Raw genomic sequence first — 26,348 nt, 5'->3', positions numbered from 1 at the left:
CTCCCTTCACATAGTGGACAACTAGACTCTTCTAATTGATCATAGAAGTATCTTGCTTCTTCATTGCTTTATCAAAATATTGTTTGGATTTCATCTCACCTTGAACCCCGAAAGCATCATTGCTCATTTCATGAACTCTATCATGTTCAACCCTAATTTGGCCATGTCGTGCAAGCATATGATATTCATCCACTAACATCGAATTATAAACATATCATTCAATTCATGTTTTCTTCATGATAAACTCATACAAAATATCTAGGCTTAAATCCATTACATGGTACAAATAAACTATGACTGTATCTGGTTTAAAAAAATCCACGCACCTACATGCACTACAAGGACACCTAATCAATCCTTTATTCTTGAAAATATCAAGTGTCATTGTATGTTCAATAAAACCTCTAACACTATCAATAAACTCAAGCACCTCTTTTCCACCACGCGGAAGGATTTTTCCAATTTAAGTGATAATATTGATTTAGGGATTATTTTATTTATTTTTCAGAGTCGCCACTTGGAATCGAGTTATGGTGTTCCAAGTCACCTTTTTGTTTAATCCCTAATAAAAAGAAAATGACTCTTTATATGGTCTGCGAACTAGAAATTCGGGTAAGGAATTATGTTGACCGAGGGGAAGGTATTAGGCATCCCTCGAGTCCCATGGTTCTAGCACGGTCACTTTTATTGACTTATACTTACTTTAAATATTTTTGAATATATTATTTTCAGGCCATGACTTGTTCGCATTTTTATTGTTGAACTTTTATTTGGTCTCAAATCAGATACATAACTGCATTCTCGACTTTTGACATATAAATAGCTTAAGAGCATAACTGATTTTTTTTCTCGAGTGCATCACCTAATTTTATCTATAAGTGATTTTATTTTAAATTAATGAAAGTTATTATATTTTTGGACAAGGTGTGTCACCGCATCCTTGAGTTTTTTTCAATGTCTCAAAAAAGATGCGCAACCACATTCTTAATCAAAAACAAATATTTTTAATGTGCATAAACCTCATCTAGTATTAAAAGTACTTGCTCTTATTTTTTCTGAATTCTAGATAACTAATCTTGTCATTTCATTATTATATTAATTGATGATACTTTTAATTAAATTAATCATCATGTCAAATGATTAAACTAATTCAAAATGGAGTAAATTCAAGTTTAACAACATAACACATTTGTTTGTTTATTGGGTAATGACTCATTTCAATAACACGTAAATTAAAATAGCCAATTGACATCAACATTAAGCTATGACAATGCTATAAAAACGATGGCATAGGAACGACAAAATTAAACAACAAAAAATTCTACCATAATAATAGGATTTTATTCATCTTTTAGGTATTTGCACTAAAAATAACATAAATATAAATCAAGATGTCAATATTCATTTCAGTCAAATTATGAATGTAACAAAATATAAGAAAACTTATCATAAAGTTACATCAAATTCCATAAATAAAGCAAAGAGATAAGGTAATGTTTAACCTTAAGTAAAGAGAATATGTACCGCAAAATCTTGACTGAAACTCGATTACAAAACCCACTAATCTTTTGTTTGGTGTGTGGTGTTGGATTTTGGTAGTGTGAGATTTTTTTGAGTTTTTTGTCTCTGTACGTCTGAGTGTGTTTAGATAAAGTAGTAATCAAAAAAGAAGAAAATATGTGAATGTATTGATGGATTTTTGAAAGAAGAATAAAAAGAATGTGTAAGTTTTTTTTATTTGCTGCGTTTTGGTCGTGGGTTTTTTAGTGTTGCTCTTTCTTTTTTTCCTTTTCTCGTCAATTGCAGTGTAGTAGTAGTAGTATATGTGTGTGTTGTGTTGCTGATGGGTAGTGGTGTCGTGTGAGTGGGGGGTAGTATAGGGGTGAGTGTGTGGGAGTTGTGGGATATGGAAGGGTAAGTGGGGTGAGGATAATGGGTGTTTTTTTATAAATTAAATATATACAAAATTATAATAATAAAAATATTAATTATTTTGAACTAATAAAAAATACTAAATGGCTAATTAAAAAATATAATTAAGAAATACTAGTTTATTTATTAAATCTAAATTAAAAGAAAATATATATTTTTTGTAACTTTTCATTTTTTTTAAGCAATTAAAAATAATACTTACTGTAAAAAGTGATTCTATTTTTGTTGATTTCAAATATTTTAAAATAAATTTAATAAAATAAGATAAAAGTCAAAATATTTAATTTAGATTTATAAAAATATTTAAGCTCTAAAAATGATGTAAAGGTTCGATCAAAAATTACGTGTCTACACAAACCGCCACCAGTTTCATATATAATGCATATTATACATCCAGAAACGATGATCCATCTACTAAAATATATAGATATTCAATTATAAAGTAAATTTAATAATAATTTAACTACATTAAACTAATTTATATTGTTAATATATATTTATAATTACTCATACTTAGTTTATAAAAACTACATTTCAAGCTTAATTAATTCATAAACACTAATTAAGTTTAGGATTTCAAGTTCATATTCCTAATTGAGTTCAAGTTATTATAAATTAAGTTCTAATATATCAAGGTTAATAAGATTTCAAGTAATTTAAAGTTCAAATCAAGTTCAAGCTTAATTAATTAGTTGCTAAAGTCTACATTTTGTCAAGATTTCTACAGTTCACAACCTAATAAGTTCATAAATTCAACTATTCAAATTTTCTAAAGTTGACAACCTAAAGTTCAAAAATCCTAAAATTCAAGTTCATATCTAATTTTTAAAATTAGTTCTATATAAATTTCGAATTCAAAATTTCTAAGTTTAAGAATAAAAGTAATTTAATTTCAACTTTCAAACATACTAAATTCAGGAATTTCTAAGTTCAAAAATTCAAGTAATCTAACTTTCATATACAATTCAATATTTTTCTAACTTCAACTTTCAAACATACTAAATTCAAGAATTTCAAAGTTTAAAAATTCAAATAATCTTACTTCTAACTTCTAATTATTTGTCAATTCTAACTTCTAACTTCAAAACACTTCAATATCAACTCAAAAACCCCAATTCACAATCAAATTCAAAAAACTTCAATTCAAATTAAAGTTCTAAAAGTAAAATTAGAAATTCATTCACTAACTAACAATCAAATATACAAACTAACAATCAAATAGCATAAAATCAACAAACTAAATACAATAAACTAACTAACTAACAAATCAAAAATTCACAAATTGAAAAAAAATAAAATTGAAACTCTAACCTTAAAAAGAAAATAGTTAGAAACTGTTGGGAGAGACTGCTGGGAGGTGGGGCGGCGGGGGTCAAATGTTGCAGGGAGGCAGGGGTCAAATGTTGGCAGGAGTTGGCGGCGGGGTTCGATGCGGGTAGGTAAGGTTATTAGAAAGAAGGGAGAGAGGAGAAGAGAGAGAAAGATAGATTGTGAAAATCCCGTCTACTTACAAATAAAATTTAAAAAAGCGAGAAACATGGTCTCTTTGTCTGCTTTTTAAAAAATATTTTACCAGTATTTTGATAAAAAACGATGGACTAAGAACATTGTCCTTCACTTTTTAAAAATGTTTTTTATCGGACATTTGACCAAGTAGCGATGGCCTAAGAGATGTTCTCCGTCGTTTTTTTTTTTGAGAAATAATTAATACAAATAAAATTAATTAAAAATGACGGACGGCGTGATTAATTTTTAATTTAAAAATAATTATTTTTAATAAAAAAGTGACGAACGGCGTCTCTACATATATTAAATAAATAATTATGAATTATATATATAGTGCAAAAAACCTTCAAAAAAAGTAACATACTAAGAGATGACGTGCGACGCTTTTTGAAAAAATATTAAAAAAAACTACAAACAATGTCACAAATGATATCGTTTTTTGGAGCGACGCCTTCCATCGCTTTTTTGTTCGTCATAATTTAATAGTGAATAGATAGAAACAAGGGTGTTCTATTCAGTGGCGGATGTATGTTATGGATTATGGGTACTTAAGCACCCATTGCTTTTTGCAATAAACACTAATATTTGTTTGTAATATCTAATAATTCATTCAAATTTATTAGCTAAGCACCCACTTTATATAGCAATTCTCAAATTAAAAATAATTGAGCACCCATGAAATAAAATTTCTGAATCAGTCACTGGTTCTATTGTATTAGAACTTAAAAAATAAATTTTTGAGGGTAAGAGAAAAAACAATGAAATTGTCGATTTTACTCCTGCAACGATAGTAGTTATAGGATAATTCACACATACATAAAAATATTACGAAAGAACAGAATCAATTAATTCAAAAGCATCCACAAAAAAAATCTTAAAAAGACAGAATCAAAATTAATTCATACACACAAGAAAATATTATTAAAAAAATAAAATCAATAATTCAAAAAACACACACAAAAAAGAATCTTGAAAAGACAATCAAAATTAATTCATACATAGAAGAAAATATAATGCAATAACTGAATCAATGAGTTAGAAAACACCCATAAAAAGAATCTTAAAAAGACAGAATTAAAATTAATTCATATACAAGAAAATATTATAAAAGAACAGAATCAATGATTCAAAAAACATCCAAAAAAAAATCTTGAAAAAACAGAATCAAACAAAACTTTAATTTTTGAATCATACCTCAAATGAATACAAGAGATTTATGGGGCATTTTCCCCATCTTGATGGGATCGTAGGTCCTTGCGATTGCAGGTTCTTTAAACTCCTGAAATGTATTATTGTATGTTTCGCACAAATGCATATTCTTGCAATGAATCTTATTATTGTGAAATTTCAATCCTGACTCAAAATAAAAGTGAGTTTAGCATTCATAGCAGAATGGACTGAATTTATTTTATTGGGCTCTTTGAAGTTGCCTATGAAATTTTTCTTGTCATTTTTTATAATCGTTAGTGTTTGAAGTGATTGGATTGATTGTAATATCTATCAAAAATAAAAATAACTTATTTATATTCTAGTTCTAATATAGTAGAGTATAAGAGAGGTATATTTGACAATTATTAAATAAGTTGAGTTCAATTATTTATATAAGTTTCTATAATTATCGACATTTATCAGGTATTAAGTTGTCGTTATCTCAATAATTTATCGTTTAATAATTATATTTTAATACATTTATTCAATTATAGATAAATTTCATAAAATGTGTAAATGTAAAATTTTATTTGTTTATGAAATGTAATTATTTGATTTTAAAATATAAAGAGTTTATTTAAAATTGAATTTTCTATTATATTAGAAATGTGAGAGGTATCAACATGTTAGCTTGATGTCATTTAAGTTCAAATTGAGGGCATTGTGGACTTTTCACATATCCAAACACAACGTGGCTATTTCTGCTGAGACTGGACAAACACATCACACTGATCACAATATCATCATCTCAACACTTTTAACACCATCTTTCTCAATCTTCTTATATTTTTACTCTCTGCAGTTCTATGGGTAAGCAAGTGGTTCATCCTTCGTTATCTTTCTGCTCCCAATAAACAACCATCCAATTCCATGGTATTTCTCTTCAATTTTCCCACCACCTATCTATTTATTTCTGATTATTAACTCTTTATCGTCAAATGATGTTATTTGATCGAAATTAGAGAGTAGTGTATCTGATTTGACTAAATGTTAAAGTTCAAAATTGAATAATTTAATGGATTACGAATTTGGGAACAGCCCTAAATTGAGACTGAGGAAGTACTTTCTTCAACATGATGATTTAGCGTAAAAGGTTTGATTTTTTCCCCAAGTTTTTTGTTATGTCTAAACTGAAAAATTGAAGTGGAAATAAGATACAATTTGCTAATTCATGTGGTTTACGAAGAACATGGAGTGAGAGGATACGATTTTTTAGAGACACACGCAGAAAGGGGTGTGAGATTTGTAACATTGATATTTGTAATGCACACCAGATGTTGCAAAAATGTCACCATTAGAAAATCAAGACTTTCTTTGTATGATTCACAATTTTGCCCAGTTTTTGTGTGGTCTGATTCGGATGAGGTTTATCCCCAATTTTTTCTATTATTTTCTTGTGGGTTTCACAGTATGAAAAAACTGATGTGTTTCACAATATAACATTATTTTGAGCTTATTAAATAGAGAAAAAACAAGAAATTGTATCTACAAGTCTCTTAATCGAAATTAAAAGCAAAACGTCAGCATGCTTACTCCGAGGTTGATAAAACTCCAAAAGGATAGCAAACATTCTCTAGAATTTTGATTTCTCTCAAGAACAAAAGTTCTTCTCCACATAATATTGACTCTTCATTGTTACTTATACCTTCTCAATTCAGTATTGATGCATGTTAACAAATTTTGATTTCGTCAACAAAGCAACTTTTACTTATATTCTACAATGGATTGCTAACAGATGCCTCCTCCATTTTACAAAGTAGTTTTGGTGCCGACTTTAAATAAGAAAGGCTTCCAAACTATGTGGTCTAATAAAAACCTTAGACTATAAATCATTTTCTTAGGATTAAAGAGAAACTTTAAAATTAAATCATTATTGAGTATAAAAAGATGATAATGTTTTTTACAAACAAAAAAAAAACTAAAAAGGGAAATGCATCACATAGTTGGAACAAAGTGCACTACTTTACCTTCTTCATACAACTGGCACTGTCTTCATATTTATGTTGTTAAAGTCTTCTGTATCTATCTAAACTGAGCTACCAACTTTGATTGCCCTCTTTCAGGTTTCTGCACGTGTACTTGTGATTACTGTTCACAAGTGTCTTCAACTTCCTACACTTTTTTAAGTATCGATTTCTATTTTTACAATTATATTTGACTAAGTACTTCGCTCTGCCAGTCTCTTTAGTTGTTTTTATTATGCATGTATCCAAAACTTCCACTTCTCTTCACTTTACTTATAATAATCACTTGACTTTCCTTTTGGATTGCCTCCGCAATATAAAAGATACATGCATGCCTAAGATTTGAGGAGTCATTCCATCCTTGATGATCAAGTCGCAACTCTTTTTTGGGTATCCGCTATGTATACATAAAAATGCATCGCCTACTTTATTAATTGGTGTTGTTATGTGCTGCTGGCTCCCAACTTCTAAATGTCTATGCTCACAAACTACTTACTATATATTCTCCTCTAAATAAACAATTGCTTCAACCGAAACCTCCCAGTATTTGACACTATTCTGTGAATTGATTTACTGTTCTTCCACTTGATTTGTCTATTATCGTTTATCTCCCGTTACAAGTCTGGTAAGTTTCTGAGAGCTATAATAACCTCTACATTACCAACCGACTCAAATTAGTGTTCTCTTAATTAGTTCCTACATTTGATTGAGTTGAACAACTTTACCCAACATAGCTAATAGTTGAAACCAATTTCTGATAGAAATCTATTGGTCATTTTGTTTTATCAACAGAAAAAAAATTCACTCAACAAAAAAATCTTATACCAATCAAGATTGAAGTGATACAACATATAGCTTTCAACTGTTAAAATATTTTCCAACTATTGACACTAAACTGCTAATAATTTCTACTTCTCCTTTACAGGCTTCCATCTGTGTTGTTGTGACTATTATTCTCAAGTTTGTTTGATATCCTGTTACTATACTTCTGTAAGTTTCACTCTTTCATTTCTGATAATTCTTTTTCGGTTAGCTTCTTCACTCTGTCTGCTTTTTATTTGTTTACTACTTTCTTGATAATTCTTCATCCTTAGATTCTACATTGTTCCTGCTTCTTAATTATTCACTACTTGTATTCATTTGTGCTCCTCTTACTTTGTTCTGCAAATTTTGTTGTTTTGTGCCATGGAAAATGTAGTTGTAAATATATGATAAAGAAAATGTTATTAAAGATGTTTGAAGTAGTAATAAAGTTAACTAATATCTATAGTTTAGTGTCTTAGAGGATGATCTAAATTCGAGTTTGGTTGTAGAGCCTGTTTGGATTGACTTTTCATTTCTGACTTATAAGCAAAAGTCATAAGTTAGAAGTACTAACTTGTGGCTTATTTTTAGCATTTTATCTTAAAAGTTAGTACTTGTGGCATATTTTTAGCATTTTAGCTTAAAACTAAGTGCTTATTAAACACTTTTTTGACTTATTCACACACTCCAAAAGTGCTTAAAGGCTATTTTAGCTTTAAAACACTTAAAATAAGCTAATCCAATTGCGTTATTAAGTTTGGTAAGTGTTTAAATAGTTCCCTTGCTGTTTATTTTGACTAATGATTCTGGATCCAATTGATGTGGAGAAGTTGTTCAAGCTTTAGTACAATAGTCCTGAAGTTCTTGAAACAAAGTCGACCTTGACCTGCTATTTTTTCCCTTTTGTACCGTCTTGATGACTGATGCTTTAACAAGGTATGTGACACTCTTTTATTACTACACTCTACATTCACTACTTAAAACACTTCTCCCATTTCAATATAGAATCTCTACAGATATTTTGTGCACACAATTGCAGCTGTAATTAAGAACGACATGCCAACCACCAACAAAGTAATCGACTGCATTACTATATTACCTTTTACCGATATGTGCTTCTGTGAACATTTGTAAATGATGTATAAATAGTGCAATCACGAATCTTATGTACAAACAATATGTGTATGTATAAATTAGCCATCTTTAGCTATTCGCCGCCTTATCAATATGTGTAACTACTGTCCTCCAATATATATTGGGCCCGTGCACGCACGGGCAACCACCATCTAGTTGTATTATAAAAGTGTCCAATTTATTAATTATTTATATAAATAGAATATGAAATTAAATCTCATAAATAATTTTTTTTTGTGATTTAAATTATTTTTTTACACTAGTGAAGCTTCACAGAACCATATTCTATTTTTTAAAAATATAAATTTCATTTTATTTTTGTCTTTTTAAAGATAAGTTTAACCAATTTGAGTGCTTAAAATAAAATTAGTTATTTTCACCATTTTTTTATTTTTATAAAGAGACTATGAAAGAAAATTTTATATTATAAAAAGAAGAAGAATAGTAAATTGGTAAAGAAAAAAAAAAGAATAAAAATAAAGAATGAAACAATTAAATTCTTTAATAAGTGGGACCCGAAGAGTTCATGTAGTTAAAATAATAAATGGATCCTAAAATTCAGTAATTTTGTTTTTGGAAAGAAAATGTTATTATAGTCTTTTACATATTTCTGGCCAAATTCTCGCTAAAATTTTCTTGGCAGTTTAGCATTATCCTATTTTTCTATTTCAAGTAATCTAATTTTATATACAATCCAATATTTTTGTAACTTCAACTTTCAAACATACTAATTTCTAACTTCTAATTACTTCTATGTTCTAACTTTTAATTTCAAAACACTTCAAAATATACTCTATTCAAATTATAACCCTAAAATCAAAATTAGAAATTCATTCACTAACAATCAATTATACAAACTAACAATCAAATAACATAAATTCAAAAACTACTGAATAAATAAAAAATTACACAAATTGAAAAAAAAATTTGAAACTCTAATCTTAAAAAGGAGATAGTTAGAGACTTCTGGGAGAAACTGCTGGGAGGTGGGATGGCGGAGGTCAACTTTTGTAGAAAGGCAGGGGTCAGCGGCGGGGGTCGATACGGGTAAGTAAGGGTATTAGAGAGGAGAAGAGAGACAGATTGTGAAAATTTTGTTTGTGCACAAATATAATTTTTTTTAAAAGTAACGGACATCGTCTCTTTATCCACTTTTTAAAAAATATTTCACCAACATTTTGACCGAAAATTGACGGACTAAGCTATGTTGTCATTTGCTTTTTAAATATATTTGACTAGACACTCGCTTTTTAAAATAAAATAAATTACAAATGACGGACGACGTGTTTAATTTTTAATTTAAAAATAATTAATTTTTTAATAAAAAGTGACAGACGGAGTCTTTACATATATTAACCAAATAATTATTATATATATACACATATTTATCTTTAAAATATGCCAAAAAAGCAACAGTTTTTTTAAAAGAATTAAAAAATTAAAAAAACAGTAGACAATGTCGCAAATGACATCATTTTTTGGAGCGACGCCTTCCATCGTATTTTTGTTCGTCATTCTTTAGCAGTGAATAGACAGAAACGAGGGTGCACTATTGTAATAGAACTTGAAAAATAGATTGTTGAGTGTAAAAGAAAAAAATTGTGAAATTGTCTATTTTACTCCATCAACGATAGAAGTCATATATGATAATTCATTCACACAAAAAATATTATGAAAAAATAAAATCAATGATTCAAAAAACACCCCCAAAAAAAAGAATCTTAAAAAGACTAAATCAAAATTAATTTATACACACAAGAAAATATTATGAAAAAAACAAAATCAATGATTCAAAAAACACCTACAAAAAAATTCTTGAAAAGACAGAATCAAAATTAATTCATATACACAAGAAAATATTATGAAAGAACAGAATCAATGATTCAAAAATAAATTTAAAAGACAGAATCAAAATTAATTCATACACTCAAGAAGTTTTTATAAAAGAACACAAATGATTCAGAAAACATACACAAAAAAGAATTTTGAAAAAACAGAATCAAAATTAATCGATACACACAAAAAAATATTATGAAAGAACAGAACCAATGATTCAGAAAACACCCATAAAAAGAATTTTGAAAAGACAGAATCAAAAATAATTCATACACACAAGAAAATATATGAAAGAACAAAATCAATGATTCAAAAAACACCCACAAAAAAATCTTATAAACAAAGAATCAAACAGAATTTTAATTTTTGAATCGTACCTCAACTAAATACAAGAGATTTATGTGTGATTTTCCCTATTTCAATGGGATTGCAAGTCCTTTAGACTCCGGAATGTATTGTTGCATGTTTCACACAAATGTATATTCTTGCAATGAACCTTGTTGTTGTGAAATTTCAATCTTGACTCAAAATGGAAGTGAGTTTAGCATTCATAGCAGAATGGACTAGATTTATTTTGTTGGACTCTTTGAAGTTGCCTACAATTTTTTTCTTTTGTCATTTCTAATAATCGATAGTGTTTGAAGTGATTGGATTGATTCTATTTTCTATCAAGAACAACTTACTTATATTCTAGTTCTAATAGAGTGAGTAAAAGAGAGGTACACTTGGCAATTATTCATATAGGTTGAGTTCAGTTCTTAGTAATGATGATTGATTTAAGGCGACATTGTCTTGCTTCATTTATTATTAACGATGATTAATTTAAGGCTTATTACGGTCAAGTTCCCTTTTTATTAATAACTTACAGAGAAATCCTCAAATATTGGGGCTAATTACATTATATCCCGAAAGTTTTATATTCAGATTGTGTTAATCTTATAAAAGTAAGTAGGTATTAGCAATGCACATGATACACCATTTTTTTCATAACTTATATATGTACTAGCTATATAAATTTTTAAATTACAAATGAAACATCATATTAATTTTATATATGAATAACTTATTTTCTAACTAGCTAATAAATATTGTATCTTTATAGAAATTAATGTATGAATAAGTTTTCTTTTGGTAAGTAAGATTTAATTTACCAAAGTGAGCAGTACAATACATCAAAAATCTACATGCTTGGACAAGTAATCCCACACTCTGTTATGCATCACAATCTATCAACTATCCTTTCTTTCTAACACTGATACTAGTGATATACATTAAGTTGTTGCATCCTACTTCCTAACTTGACAATTTGGGTTTCTCTTATGTGCACGTTTTGTATTATCTCTCTAATGATTGCTTCTGCTTCTGCTTGTGCTGAAATATTCTGTGGTTTCGTTCTATCCATAAGCAATATATGATTTCTGCTAATGTCATTTTATATATTTGTGCCACATTGTTTTTGCCCTTTATATGTGCTAATGCCCATTGTACTTCATCCTGTCATCTTAAGTTAGGTATCGGAATCCCTTGCTATGTCAGAATTTTATTCCACACCTCTGAACAGTGAATGAGCATTCAAAGAACAAGTGGTTAGGGTCTTCATCCTTTTCTTGACATAGTGGACATGTCAAGCTAGTAACTATCCCCCATTTTTCAATCTAACCTTTGTTGATAATCTTCTGTTCAAGGCAAGATACAGTATGAAGAGCCTTTTAAAAGCTCCATAATTTGTCCAAACCATCTTTCTCTACTCTTCCCTATCCATTCTGCCCCTCATCTTCTTATAGACCTCCTTGATAGAATAGTTTTCAATATTCAGTCGTGCCTGTTTATTTTATTCAGCAATCAGGAGATCTTTGTGTGCCTTTAGTATTTTTTGTACCACCCAAGAGGCTTGTTTGGCTTATATGCCTCCATATTCCTTCTTGTCCATAGTAGTTGTGAATCCACTCTATCCATAATTTTATCTTTCTTTTTGCACATGTTTCATAGTAGTTTTCCTATTACAGCTACATTCAGGAAGTTCATTCCTCCACATGCCTTTGGCCAGTATGTTTCTCCTAAGCAATTAATGTTTTTTTTTTTATGTTTCAACATTTCTTTTCCACATAAACCTTTTGCAAATACTTTCAATAATATGAATAATTTCTTTTGTCAAGGCAAATATTTGAGCCAAAAGATATGAATGGCAAACAGCACACTCTTGACCAATTGAGCCCTTCCAACATAGGATTAAAACTTGGCAGTCCAACTAGTAATTCTGCTAAGCATCTTCTCAATCAGTGGTTTACATTGAACTATGAAATTTCTTTTGGTACTTGTTGAAACGAAAGTATGGAGTAATTTCAATATGCATTATCCAAAGAAGACAATGATTTTAATACAGGTAAAGAAAAGACTAAGGTAACTAAATATTTAAATCCCTAAGAATCAACTAGAATATTATATACAAGGAAACATATAACTTTATGATTCTCTAACACTCCCCTCAAGCTGGACCATAGATATTGATCATGCCCAGCTTGTTACAAAGGTAATCAACTCGAGTTCCATTCAACGTTTTTTGTCAACAAATCAGCTAGTTGCTCTCCTGTCTTCACGTAGCCAGTGGAAATAAGATTTTCCTGAATCTTCTCACGAATAAAATGACAATCAAATAGCCAGTGGAAATCAGATTTTCTTGAATCTTCTCAAGAATAAAATGACAATCAACTTCAATATGTTTAGTTCTTTCATGATACACCGGATTTGAGGCAATATGCAAGGCAGCTTGATTATCACAGCTGGTGCATGATGCTTTAACCCAATTTCAGTTAAGAGATGATGTATCCACATAATTTCACATGTGGATTGCGACATAGCTCTGTACTCGGATTCTGCACTGGATCGAGATACAACACTTTGCTTCTTACTCCTCCATGATACTAGATTCCCTCCAACAAAGACATAATAGCCTGTTGTAGATCTTCTATCAATTTTGGATCCAGCCTGTTGTAAATCTTCTATCAATTTTGGATCCAGCCCAGTCAACATCTACAAAACACTCCACACGAGTATGACCATGATTGCAGTCAGCATCTACAAAACATTCCACACGAGTATGACCATGATTGTTATACAATATGCCAAGTCCAGGAGCTCCTTTTTAAGTAACATAGAATATGCTCCACAGCTTCCCAATGTTTAACTGTAGGTGCGGACATGAACTGACTAACAACACTTACCGCAAAAGCAATATCTAGACGAGTCACATTCAAGTAGTTTAACTTCCCAACCAACCTTCTATATCTTTCTGGATCATCAAAAGGAAGTAATATAGAATATGCTCCACAGCTTCCCAATGTTTAACTGTAGGTGCAGACATGAACAAACTAACAACACTTACATATCTGGACGAGTCACAGTCAAGTAGTTTAACTTCCCAACCAACCTTCTATATCTTTCTGGATCATTAAAAGGATCACCATCATCTTTCATAAGATATACATTGGGTACCATTAGAGTGTTGCAAGGTTTAGCTGCCAACTTTCCAGTGTTTGCAAGCAGGTCTACATTGGGTACCATTGGAGTGTTGTAGGGTTTAGCTGCCAACTTTCCAGTGTTTGCAAGCAGGTCAAGAATATACTTCCTCTGAGACAGAAAAATTCCCTTCTTGCTTCTGTTCACTTCTACTCCCAAGAAGTATTTCAACTGGCCCAAGTCCTTTGTATGAAATCTAGTACGCATAAAAGACTTGAGGGAAGAAATCCCTGCATAATCACTTTCTGTGATAACAATGTCATCAACATATACAACAAGGAGGATTGAGGGAAGAAATCCCTGCATAATCACTTCCTATGATAACAATGTCATCAACATATACAACAAGGAGGACAATGCTTGTTGTTGATTGTCGGTAGAAGACTGAGTGATCACATTTGCTCATTTTCAGCCCAAAATCCTGAACTACGTCACTGAACTTGCCAAACCAAGCCCGGGGACTTTGTTTCAAGCCATACAAGGACTTTTTCAAATGACAGACTTTCCCATACTCCCCCTGAGCAACAAAACCAGGTGGTTGCTCCATATACACTTCCTCTTGAAGATCACCATGAAGGAATGCATTCTTAATATCTAACTGATGTAAAGGCCAATTCTAAGAAGCAGCTAGAGAAATGAATAGGCAAACAGAAGTAAGTTTGGCAATCAGAGAGAAAGTGTCTGAATAATGAGCATATCCTTTAGCCACAAGTCTAGCCTTAAGTCTTGCTATAGATCCATCTGGATTAACTTTAACTGTGAAGACCCACTTACATCCGACTGATTTCTTTCCCTTGGGTAAATCCACCAAATCCCATGTGTGATTTTCCTCTAAGGCATGTATTTCATCAAGCATTGCATCAGACCATCCAGGATGATTCAAAGCCTCTTTCACTGTTTTGAGTACAGAAATAGAATCTAGAGAGGCAATCAAAGATCTAGACGCAGAGGATAAACCATCATAGGAAACAAAATTAGCAATAGAATATGTGGATTTGCAACTACGAGTACCTTTGCGAAGAGCAATAGGGAGGTCAAGATTTTTAGCAGGATTTGGTGGCCAATGGATTGTTGTAGGACATGTATCATTGGTCTCTCGCCTCCTCGAGTAAACTTGAACAACTGGTGGCCTTACTACCGCGATGGAGTAGGAATTGATGGGACAATAGTTGATTGATCCTCAATAACAGAACTGGGAGATGGAGAGACAACATGTGATTCTTCTATCAAAACACGGGTAACCTGATAGACTAACCACTCATCTTCCTCCTCCTAATTTGTAGAAATTGGAGGTGCATAGAAGAATGGTGTAGACTCTGAAAATGCCACATCAATTGACACCAAATATCTGCCAAGTTCAGTAGAATAACACTGATACCCCTTTTGGAGGCGAGAATAACCTAGAAAAACTCACTTCAATGCCTTGGGATCCAACTTGGTAACAAATGATCGAACATCTCGAACATAACATGTGCATCCAAATACCTTAGGTTCCACCGGAAAAAGTGACTTGTTTGGAAAGAGAACACTATAAGGCATATTACCAGCAAGCACAGTAAACGACATGCGATTAATAAGAAAGCAAGCCGTAGAGACTGCGTCAGCCCAAAATTGTTTAGGAACCTTCATTTGGAATATAAGTGCTCGAGCTGTCTCGAGTAAATGTCTATTCTTTCTCTTAGCAACTCCATTTTGAGTGGGTGTATCAACACAAGAAGATTGATGAAGAATGCCATGTTGTCTCATATATGACTGGAATATTTCTGACACATATTCTTTAGCATTGTCACTTCTTAGAATACGTACTGAAGCATTGAATTGAGTTTTTGACTTCAGCACAAAAGTGAGTAAACACTTCTGAGCGACTCTTCATAAAGTAAATCCAAGTCATCCGAGAGAAATCATCCACAAAAGTAATAAAGTACTTATGCCCAGTTTTAGAAATGATAGGACATGGTCCCAAACATCAGAATGAATTAACTCAAAAGCTGACCCAACCCGCTTATTTACCCTTGGACTTAATGATGTGCGATGATGTTTTGCAAATCGACAAGATTCACATTCCAATGAAGAAATATTCTCAAACTGAGGACACAACTTCTTTAATAGAGGTAGAGAAGGATGTCCCAATCGACAATGTGCATCATATGGAGACACGACACTAGAGCAAACAATAGATTGAGACTCCCACTCATCAAGGATGTAAAGATCATCAGATACATGTCCTTTACCAATAACCTGATTTGTCTTAAGATCACGAAACAAGCAATGATCGGGAAAGAATGAAATATAACAATTAAGGTACATAGATCAAATTAAAAGCCAATTTTGGTAGACTTAACATAGATGACGGAGTAATAGAAGAGGTTGGCTTAACAGTTCCAAATCCAACACTAGTACAAGTAGACCCATCAGCTACAGTGACTGGAGAGGGAGCTTTTGTGTGAATTGAAAGCTAGAAAAATAAGTCATGTGATTTGTGGCACCTGAATCAATTACCCTATTTATTTGAAGAGGTGATAAGACATGTTTCATCTGGCTTAACAAATGCAGTAGCTGAAGTGAATTTCTTCAATGATTCTGGATATTGAGATAATTTTGCAAACTCATGTGTGGGAATCGAAATCATTTTATCAAAAGATGAATTGTCCGTAGCAGCAAACCTCATTCTCTTATTAGCCATTCTACTTTTGAAGTAGCAGCAACACTAATCCCCAACAAATATTTTCCAAACGAAAACAAATTTAGTAATGAAACTTCTTAAAAGAGAGCAAATAGAACCTGGACGTAATAAAAGTCAAATGCAGATCTTTGACCAATGGAACAAAACTTGGTCCTTTCACAATGCCTGGCCGAAACTTCAAGCAGACACAAACTGCACAATAAAGATGGAAGCACCAGATAACAAATTATGGAACTCCAGATGCAGGCTGGAAGAAAGAGTGAGGCAATAACCAGATTCTTTTAGCCAGAAACAAGTGTGTTCTTCTCAGATGGTGGTCTGTTCAACAAGCACCAATAGATCTTGACCGAAAATAACAACAGATGTCGGAAAAGGAAGATCGACAGAAAGCAAATTCGATCACAAATATACCACTTGCCCTCACGCACTTGCCGGAAAATTGTGAACTAAATGGAGTCACTGGAACGTGAGACTCACGAGGTTAATTTTAATGAAATAGTCACCAACACTCTTAACTTCTAGCTAAGCAACATTGCCTCCCGACTATGGAGATGACTCAACTCTGACTAGGCAAGGCTAACGCAGCTGAAGCTACAAGCTTGGCTCTGATACCATGTTGAAACGAAAGTATGGAGTAATTTCAATGTGTATTATCCAAAGAAGACAATGATTTAAATATAGGTAAAGAAAAGACTAAGGTAACTAAATATCTAAATCCCTAAGAATCAACTAGAATATTATATACAAGGAAACATATAACTTTATGATTCTCTAACAGTTTTTGAATTTAAATTCACCGGAGAAGTGACCAGACTTGAATTTGAGTTCGCCGGAGAAAGTGAAAAAAAATCCCATTGCAAAATTGTAGTCTTTTTTTTTTGTCTTTATTAGGTGCAATGTATCCTTGTTTTCTTTGTGATAAATTTATCACTTAAGTTGGTCTTAAATGCACCTTACTTTAATTAGAACTTCTTAATTAATGGTACCTTCATTTTAGGCGGAAATTAAAATACTTAAAGGGCCACATGAGGACCTGGAAAGTTATCTTCAAGCAATTGACCAGCTGAGAGACAATATTCGCTTCTTCAGCAACAACAAAAGCTTCAAAAGTAGTGATGGAGTGCTCAATCATGCTAATAGTTTGCTGACCAAGGCTATTTCAAAGCTCGAAGAGGAGTTTAAGCAGCTCTTGTTATCTTATAGGTTTGCTGACATTTTTACTGTTTTCATCATATTCTTTTTGTAGACTTGAAACCTTGTTCTGTACTCTGTAGTTCATTCTTATCTTGTTTTCTAGATATTTTTCATGTAAATTCATTCACGGCAGGACTTCTGTGGAAACCTATTTGTAATTTTATGATTGTTTTGTGATTCAAGTATCAACATTGATTGGAATTGTAGTTTTCTCCTATCTTTCTGGTAAAGATTGGTGAGTATAACCATCAAATAATTGAATCCTTATAAAATAATAAAAAGCCTATAAGGAATTTAAAATGGTTGTTTCAGTCTCTTTAAGTTAGCCTTTATGTGGGTTGTAAATTGTGATTATGCTGTAGTACTATTTTTGGGATTGAGATTCGAGGCACTTTTTGTGAGGAGTGTCCTTGTTCTGCTATCAGTTATAAAATCCTATGTCTTGCTGATGTTCTTAACCTTCAGTACTCCAATGGAGGCTTCCGAATTGAAGTAGAAATGCATCCATATACTGCTATATGACCTTCCAATGGAGCTTTTTGACTAAATCTGAATTTAACATTTTCAGTAAACCCATTGAACCTGATCGGCTGTTTGAGTGTCTCCCAAATTCAATGCGACCACCGTCATCACCTGGACACCAGGACCCTAGTGGTAAGAGTCATCTGTCCAATAGTAATGCTGAGCAAAATGGTGCAGAAAACACTGTCTTCACACCGCCAACCCTTATACCTCCAAGGATCCTGCCTTTACTACATGATTTAGCCCAACAGATGGTTCAAGCTGGCCACCAACAACAATTTGTAAAAATATACAGGTAAATATCTATTTTTAACTATGAACTATGTGATCTTGTACAGGCAATGTTTACTCATTGTATAATATCCTGGATTAAAAATCAATCTACTGGCATAAAAGCTGAAGTCTTTCTCTCTATTAAGCAGTTCATGCAGAGAAATAGGTGAAGCTTAAGATGAGGTAACTGCCTGAATGCTTTGTCAGTGTCTGGAGTTGAACTCATATATAGTTGATACAGTTTCTGCTTGTTGTAGAAGTTTAAATGTCCCATACAGTAAATAATGGGTTGTTCATCAATGTGGTTATTATGGCTTTTAATATTCTTATGCTGGAGTAACAAGAACAAAAGCAGTAAAGATGCTTACTTTTATGTGTAGAATACAATACCATGTACATATGTGCATCTTTTCATTCTCATTCCTATTCGGGATATTTTAGGGCTGTGTACTGTCTTGTCAAAGCAAGATAATCCTGGACATGGTTAGAAACTGCTAAACTCAAGCCTTGAACTTCAACAGTTTCTCAAGCCAAATGGCCCATTTCATTCTTAGGTATGAAATGAAAACTATGTGCCAGGTTGAAGATTTAATTACTCATTGACATCTAAATACTCTATAGAACTCAGCAGAAAGCAAACGAAATAGTGCATACATGGGTGGTGGTGGAGTCTCCAGGAAGCTCACTTTTGGTTTACGAGGATGACTGGAATAAAAGGAGAAAAGCTGACTGAAAACAATTGTGTGTGAGCGGAAGAGCTTCCTAATATTCAGTCTTGCTCGAAATCTCAAATAGTCTAGTCTAGTTGGTAAATCTGTGTTGTTACGATGAGGTATGGTCTGAACAAGGGTGGAATTTCAGCTTCAGAAGGTTACTAAATGACTGGGAGATAGGGAGAGTAGCCGAGATGCTACAAACACTAGATGATTTCAAGGGCACAAATCTGGAAGTTGATGCAATGATTTGGAAACACAATCATGATGGTATGTTGTCAGTCAGCAGATTGTACAATAGGAAAGTAAAGGAACTTCCAGGGGAAATCTCTGGACCATGGAGTAAGGTATGGAAAAATAAAGTGCCAACTAACGTGAGGTGTTTCTCATGGCTAGTGGCTAGTGGCTAGTGGCTAGTGGCTAGAAGGGCATGCCTAACTCATGAGAAGCTGCAAAGAAGAGGCTTTGAAATAGCTTCCTGGTGTTCACTGTGTAATGAGACAAATGAGACTAATAGCCATCTATTCCTCCATTGCAAAGTCACTGCTCAATTATGGACCCTTTTTCTAAGCAGAACACACACAAACTGGACAATGCCAGAAACACACTGCAGACCTTCTTAGTTGCTGGGTGAGAAGAGTGGGAGTAAGAGCCAGAAGAAATGGTGGAACATGATACCCTCCTGTATATGGTGGACTATTTGGAGAGAAAGAAACAAGAGGTGTATGGAAAATAACTGCAGAATCAGTACAAAAGATCAAATGGCGTTGTATGAAGACCTTCCGTTTTTTGGTGTAATGAGGAGGGTATAGAGGATGCTGGACAGATTTTAAAATTTTTTCTCTTCTTTATAAGTTTAGTAGCAATTTCTTGCGTTGGTCTTTTTTGGGTCACTGATGTAAATCTTTTTGATGGTTGCCAGCATACCCTCATTGCTGAGGAATACAACTTTACTTTATCAAAAAAAAAGGTTTATAATATAACTCATTCCACCTTTAACTTGGAGTTCAAAGGTGAAATACTATGATGCCCTTTTCTGGCAAGATGGAAGACCTTTTAGTTGCTTCAACTTTGTTCATATTGAACCCCCCTGGAATAGAAGAGTAGAAGGAAATAAGTAGTTGTGGTTTAAGTACCTTTTCATTCAGTGAACTCTTTTATTTACATAGAGAGAGACTGAGGTGAGGAGTGTAAAGCTGTGACTTTAGGACAAATTTCTTGGCTGTGCTCTTATTGTTTAGCATAAGTAGTAGTTTCTTGGTAAATTTTACACTCACATTGCAACGATGTGTTTTGAAGTGCTATAGATTCCTTTCCTCATTTCATTTCATTCCTTTTCTTATTCTTTTGATTTATAAATGTCTCAATAGGGATACACGTTCTCCCGTACTGGAAGAAAGTCTTCGCAATTTGGGAGTGGAAAAACTTAGCAAAGATGATGTTCAGAAGATGCAATGGGAAGTTCTGGAAGCTAAAATTGGAAATTGGATTCATTTTATGCGAATTGCTGTAAGTTTTCTCTAATGCCCCTGGAAGTAAATTAAAGCTTCCCTCTGACTTTCATATGGTCAATTGAACAGGTCAAACTGTTATTTGCTGGTGAACGTAAGGTGTGTGATCAAATTCTTGAAGGATTTGATTCACTCAATGACCAATGTTTTGCCGAAGTTACTACTGCAAGTGTTGCTGTGTTGCTTAGTTTTGGTGATGCAATTGCAAAGAGCAAAAGATCACCTGAGAAGTTATTTGTGCTTCTAGATATGTATGAAATAATGCGGGAACTTCATTCAGAGGTATGAGACATACTAGCAAACAAGCATTTGATTCATTATATTATGCCTACATGGAATACCGGAAAAGAGCAAACAGACGACCGCTATTAAATTTCGTGGTTTATATACTAACAATGTATAGTTTGAGCTCTACAACTAAGGATTTTGTAGAACCTACCCAAAAAATAAAACTAAGGAGTTCGTAGAATCTTTCTCTAGCCTTCTGGTCTGTATATAAGATGAAGATATTGCGTCTTTCTGCAGATTGAATCACTTTTCATAGGTAAAGCGTGCAATGAAATTAGGGAATCTGCCTTTGGTTTGACAAAGCAACTTGCCCTGACAGCCCAAGAAACCTTTGGTGATTTTGAAGAAGCAGTTGAAAAAGATGCAACCAAAACTGCCGTCTCAGATGGAACTGTCCATCCCTTGACCAGCTATGTGATTAATTATGTGAAGTTCCTGTTTGAGTAAGTTCACTCAACTACATAATGTGTTTTTTTTTCTTCCATGTATGCATGAAAACTATGTCAGATAATAGCTTCCTTCTTCCAAGGGGATATTACTGGTTTACCATGTCTTCCTCACTAAATTATATGATTACCATCAAGCGGGGTGTCCCAAGGACTCCTTAATGTGCCATAATAGGAACGTTTGTGCTAGCGAACTGTAGATAAAAATTACTCTAATTGCCATGGTTTCTGGATAAGCTGTGGATTTCTTTTGTTTTTCAGTTTCGAGGGTGGATAAATAAGTTTCATCATATTCATGATACAATAAAGAAACACAAAGGAACTGGTTTGTTGTAACTTCTTAGACTAAGAACTGTCGCAGCTATGTTGGAACTTGGGCCTCAAGATTCATAAATAGAGAATTGTATAACACTAACCACAAATTTGGGCACAAGGGTTAACGTGAAGAGTCTTTAAGGTTTTGAGGATTCACATACCAACTGGATTAACATATATTTTAGGAAAGACCTTAAACCAAATTTTGCTCGACTGCAAGGTTACAGAATGTTTTTGTTTTGTTTGTTCAGAGTTCGAATTTAAGTTACAGTGAAGCTGTGGGGATCTTTATTCTTGTAGATGAGGAATGCTATAATGACAGCCAGTTGTATCTGCTTATACCTATATTTGTGATGCCTTGTAAATAGCAGCAAGTAGTCCTTGTTAATTTAAGAAGTTTGTTAGGTGGTTAAGCTAGGAGGTTAGTGGTAACTGATCTATTAGTGGTAGAGATTGCTGGTTATCAACATGGGTTGTGGTGGGATGGTTGGGATCCTTCCATCCTTAACCAGAGGTCTTGGGTTCGAGGCCTTGGGAATGGAAAAAGTTCTGTAGGGAGCGCTGCCCTCAGAAATGGGCCCTGCAATACCGAATCTAGATTTAGTCGGACCCTAATGCAGGGTACCGGGTGGGAAACCAAAATAAAAAAGAGAAGACGTTTCTGGTTAAGTAGAACATTTTTCATTCAAAGGATCCACCCCCCCCCCACCACCACCACCACCACACACATTTTCATTTATTCAATTGTTTCAATTCAGAGAGCACAGGTTGAGCTCTTTTTTTTTTTTTTTGATAACCGAGAAATCCGTATGTGACCCGCCCTTTGGACCAATCACAGCCTTCTAAACTCGGTGGATAATGGGCCCGCCCCTCTACCCTTCTCCACTTAAATACCGGGCTTCGCTTTGCATGGTGTGGGGCTTGAACCTGCGACCTAAGCCACAAATCCTCCACCTTTTGCCACAGGTTGAGCTCTTTGAATCCCTCTCAATCTCTCTCTCTGCATTTTGATCATCCTCTAGACCTGAACTTCACTTAACATTTATGTTATGAGAAACAAATGGAGTATGCAGTCTTGTCCCTCATGCTGCTGCCATGTTAGTGCTAAGCACAGAGAGAACAAACAATTAGCACATTATTATTTTTTCCATTTTTTATACTTTGCTACTCACCTGATATACCCGTTAGTATGGATAGATTGAGTTATGTCTAAATTGTTTCTACTTCATAGCTTTAAGTGGCATTCAGTTTACACCTTACATATGGGGGGAAATTTATTTATCAAAAGGAGACACCTGAAGATGAATAAGCTTGGTGTTCAAGCTCAGCGATTAATAGGCATTGTCAGATGAGAGGTGCTACTAGTGGAAATTGGAGGATGACTGTGGCTGTGGCATATAGTAAAGCTTGGGGAACAGTTGCCTTACAATAGTAATAAGTTCCTGAGTCAGTGGGTTGCATAATTCAGATCTCAGGTAATCAAATGAGATAGGAGTTGAGTTAATTGGTCAGGGAGATTAATAATGTCAGATTTGAGAAAGATTTATACTAATTGGGCAATTACTGTGTACTATCAGGGCAATCGATTCCTATAATTTCTTCCCAGGGAATTGCGGACTTCGTAGGTTTTAGGTTTATATTATGCAAAAGTTCTGGAGACTGAAAAGGGTATATGGAATGAGGTGATATCAATCAACTAAGCTTCTTCCAAATCAGTTGGAATCAACCACTGGAATCCTCTATATTTTCTTCTTATGGAAAGGAACACCTTGTAGATAAAGTGTCAGTCTTTGTTGATATAATTGCCTTGACGAGTTGCACATTTTTTTCCAGCTATCAATCAACATTGAAACAACTATTCCAAGAATTTGAAAATGGAGGAGATTCGAATTCTCAGCTAGCTGCTGTTACAATGCGTATAATGCAGGCTCTTCAAACCAATTTGGATGGAAAATCTAAGCAGTATAAGGATTCTGCTCTGACTCACTTGTTCCTTATGAACAATATTCACTATATGGTCAGATCAGTCCGCAGGTTTGTTGAACTAATATACATCAGGGTGAAGACCTCAAAGGTTATTGTATGTATTGCTTTATGTTAGGGTGCTTATCGTTTGTTGCTTTTAGGTCTGAAGCCAAAGACTTATTAGGGGATGACTGGGTGCAAAGACACCGGAGAGTTGTACAGCAACATGCAAATCAATATAAAAGAATTGCTTGGGCGAAGGTATTTCTCATCTCGCTTTACCCTCCTTTCCATTCTCTGCCTCAAGAAAATGGGAAATTTTTTGTGTAGGGGGTGGGGGTAGAGGGGTTAAGGAAGGGAGGGGACGAATTCAAATCTTAATTTTTGAACTAAGTTAATCATATTAGAGCTTCTCCAAGTCAAGGTCAAGTTAATTTCAGTACCATAATGGATTGTTTTTTCTGGTGATAATTTTAATGGGCATTAGTCTTTCTGATTATGCTGTTTTTCACTTCTTCATTTTTTGTCTATGATTATGGTCTCAGTTAGAGTGATGATTGCCTTGCTTTCACTTGTTAAAGAAATTGTAGTAGCCTCTTTAATCCAAATTTCGTGCAAATTTCCTGCTCTTTTTGAGCTGTCTAATTTTTTCCAGATGGTGGAATTATGTGATGCCATGAGCATGATCACAGTTTACATAAAATATGAAATTTGCCTATGATTGTCCTAATCAATACCTTGTTTTATTCTTGAGTAGATCCTTCAATCTCTATCGATTCAAGGTCTAACATCATCTGGAGGCAGTAGTTCTAGTGGTGTAGATGGACAAAATAGCAGTGGAGTTTCAAGATCCACTGTAAAAGAAAGGTAGGTTCTCAGGTTAATTATTTTATGAACTTCTATTGACAGTCATGATCTAATCTTGTTTCTGGTATGAAAACTTCTTGTTACTCTTTATCAGGTTCAAGATGTTCAATGCGCAGTTTGAAGAGCTTCATCAAAGGCAATCTCAATGGGCTGTTCCAGATACTGAGTTGCGAGAGTCATTGAGGCTTGCGGTCGCTGAAGTTTTGCTGCCTGCATACAGATCTTTCATTAAACGCTTTGGGTATGTTTAATTTGATTTTGCTATCATTTCTCTCTTGCATGCTTGTTTTCTGTGAACTCCAACACGATGTAGCTAGAAAGTTCTTTGGTCACTTGAAATGTTTCAAATATTTGAAGCAGAAATAGTTCGTTTGTTTCATTCTCCAAGTAAGTTGCATTAGTAGAAGAATATAACCTTCTAATCCGGTAAAAATCCATTCTTTACACTTCCCCGAATAAAATTTACTTAGAAAGTACATAGAGTAATATAGATCACGAATGTGTAAAAGATGGTTGAAGAAACCGTTTAAACTGTTTTGACTCCCGAAATAGTTAGATAAAATGGAACATAAGGAGTGCTTTCCTTATGAAAGTTGAGATGATGTCAAATGCTTTCTTTTCCTGCATGACAGGCCTTTGGTTGAGAGTGGTAAAAACGCCCAAAAGTACATCAGATATTCAGCTGAAGATCTTGACCGTATGCTGGGTGAATTCTTCGAGGGTAAGACGTTTAATGAGCCCAAACGGTAAACCACAGCTATGCTCTATGCACTATCCTCTCCTCTGCCGTTGCTGATACAGTTGCTACATGATTGATTTCCTACAACTAGTTGATGACAGCCTTCTGGTTCAACTCCGTTCGTTACCGATATGTTCAGAATCTACAAGATGCAATAAAAAGTTCTTTTTCTTTTAAAGAGCATTCTGTATAGAGCAGTTCAGTATATGATTATGGAATCTGTCCCAGTATTATAGTTTTGTCACATCTCTTGTCCAAAAATGTGGTGCTTGTATTAAATATTGTCTATATTTTGTATGCTTTTGTACAGCAAAACCTTTTGATGTTTGTTCTTAAAGAGTTATTTTTTGGTCCTAAATGTTCATAGTGTTTCCTTGACATTTCAGTATTTGACAATAATTCAACAATTTAACAATATTCTCCATACGTATGCATTCATGGTGAATATAAAACGGGATTGTATCAACAAGAATAAAGAGGGTAACATAAACCTTTTAGTTTTTTGATTATTGCGCGGATTGATTTAGGCGTATCAATGAATTCCCTCGTGAAACACTTTGGATTGAATAAATTTGATTAATTCCAAGAAATTTTTGAAGGGGAAAAGGGAACAACTCAAATAAAAAAAAAAGGTATAAATATAACATGGATAGAAAAAAGTGCATTAAGTCTGGTTAGAAAGTTAAGTCCAAATTACTTTGTATGCTTAAAGAGATAATTGTAATTAGCTTTTAATTCAACAACTAAAACAATGTTTTATTATTCAACTACACTGATAGCAGTTCACGGGACACGTGGCAGCCCTTAATTTGCCTTCGTTGAACGTTGACTCTTTAGAAAACATAAAACATTAAATATCCTCATTTATTCCACATCGTCCTCAGTGCCTGTTAATGATAACTTTGAGGTTTTGAACTATAGAGGCGGATTC

The 26,348-nt window shown here is 33.4% G+C and overlaps 1 protein-coding gene and 1 long non-coding RNA gene across 3 annotated transcripts; both read left to right on the top strand.

Annotated features, from left to right (window-relative positions):
- Positions 1-5,388: 5,388 nt before the first annotated feature.
- LOC107058972 (uncharacterized) lies at positions 5,389-8,625 on the top strand. Of its 2 annotated transcripts, XR_001472444.1 has the most exons (3): positions 5,389-5,520; positions 7,537-7,601; positions 8,246-8,625. It is a non-coding gene; the product is annotated as an uncharacterized lncRNA (long non-coding RNA). The 2 variants fall into 2 exon arrangements; XR_001472443.1 differs by having other exon boundaries at positions 7,537-8,625.
- An 8,026-nt stretch (positions 8,626-16,651) lies between these two features.
- LOC102588683 (exocyst complex component EXO70A1-like) lies at positions 16,652-25,775 on the top strand. The gene is made up of 11 exons (XM_006367092.1): positions 16,652-16,843; positions 17,582-17,787; positions 18,347-18,595; positions 20,657-20,795; positions 20,867-21,079; positions 21,323-21,528; positions 23,680-23,880; positions 23,973-24,072; positions 24,569-24,678; positions 24,773-24,919; positions 25,311-25,775. Exons 1-11 carry the CDS (start codon positions 16,652-16,654, stop codon positions 25,426-25,428), a joined length of 1,881 nt encoding a protein of 626 aa, XP_006367154.1. The 3' UTR covers positions 25,429-25,775.
- Positions 25,776-26,348: the final 573 nt, after the last annotated feature.

The sequence above is a fragment of the Solanum tuberosum genome, unplaced genomic scaffold (genome assembly GCF_000226075.1).
Source record: "Solanum tuberosum cultivar DM 1-3 516 R44 unplaced genomic scaffold, SolTub_3.0 scf00707, whole genome shotgun sequence".
NCBI classification, from domain to species: domain Eukaryota; kingdom Viridiplantae; phylum Streptophyta; class Magnoliopsida; order Solanales; family Solanaceae; genus Solanum; species Solanum tuberosum.
The sequence above is the reverse complement of the archived record's forward strand: the minus strand, read 5'-3'. Positions and strand labels throughout refer to the sequence as shown.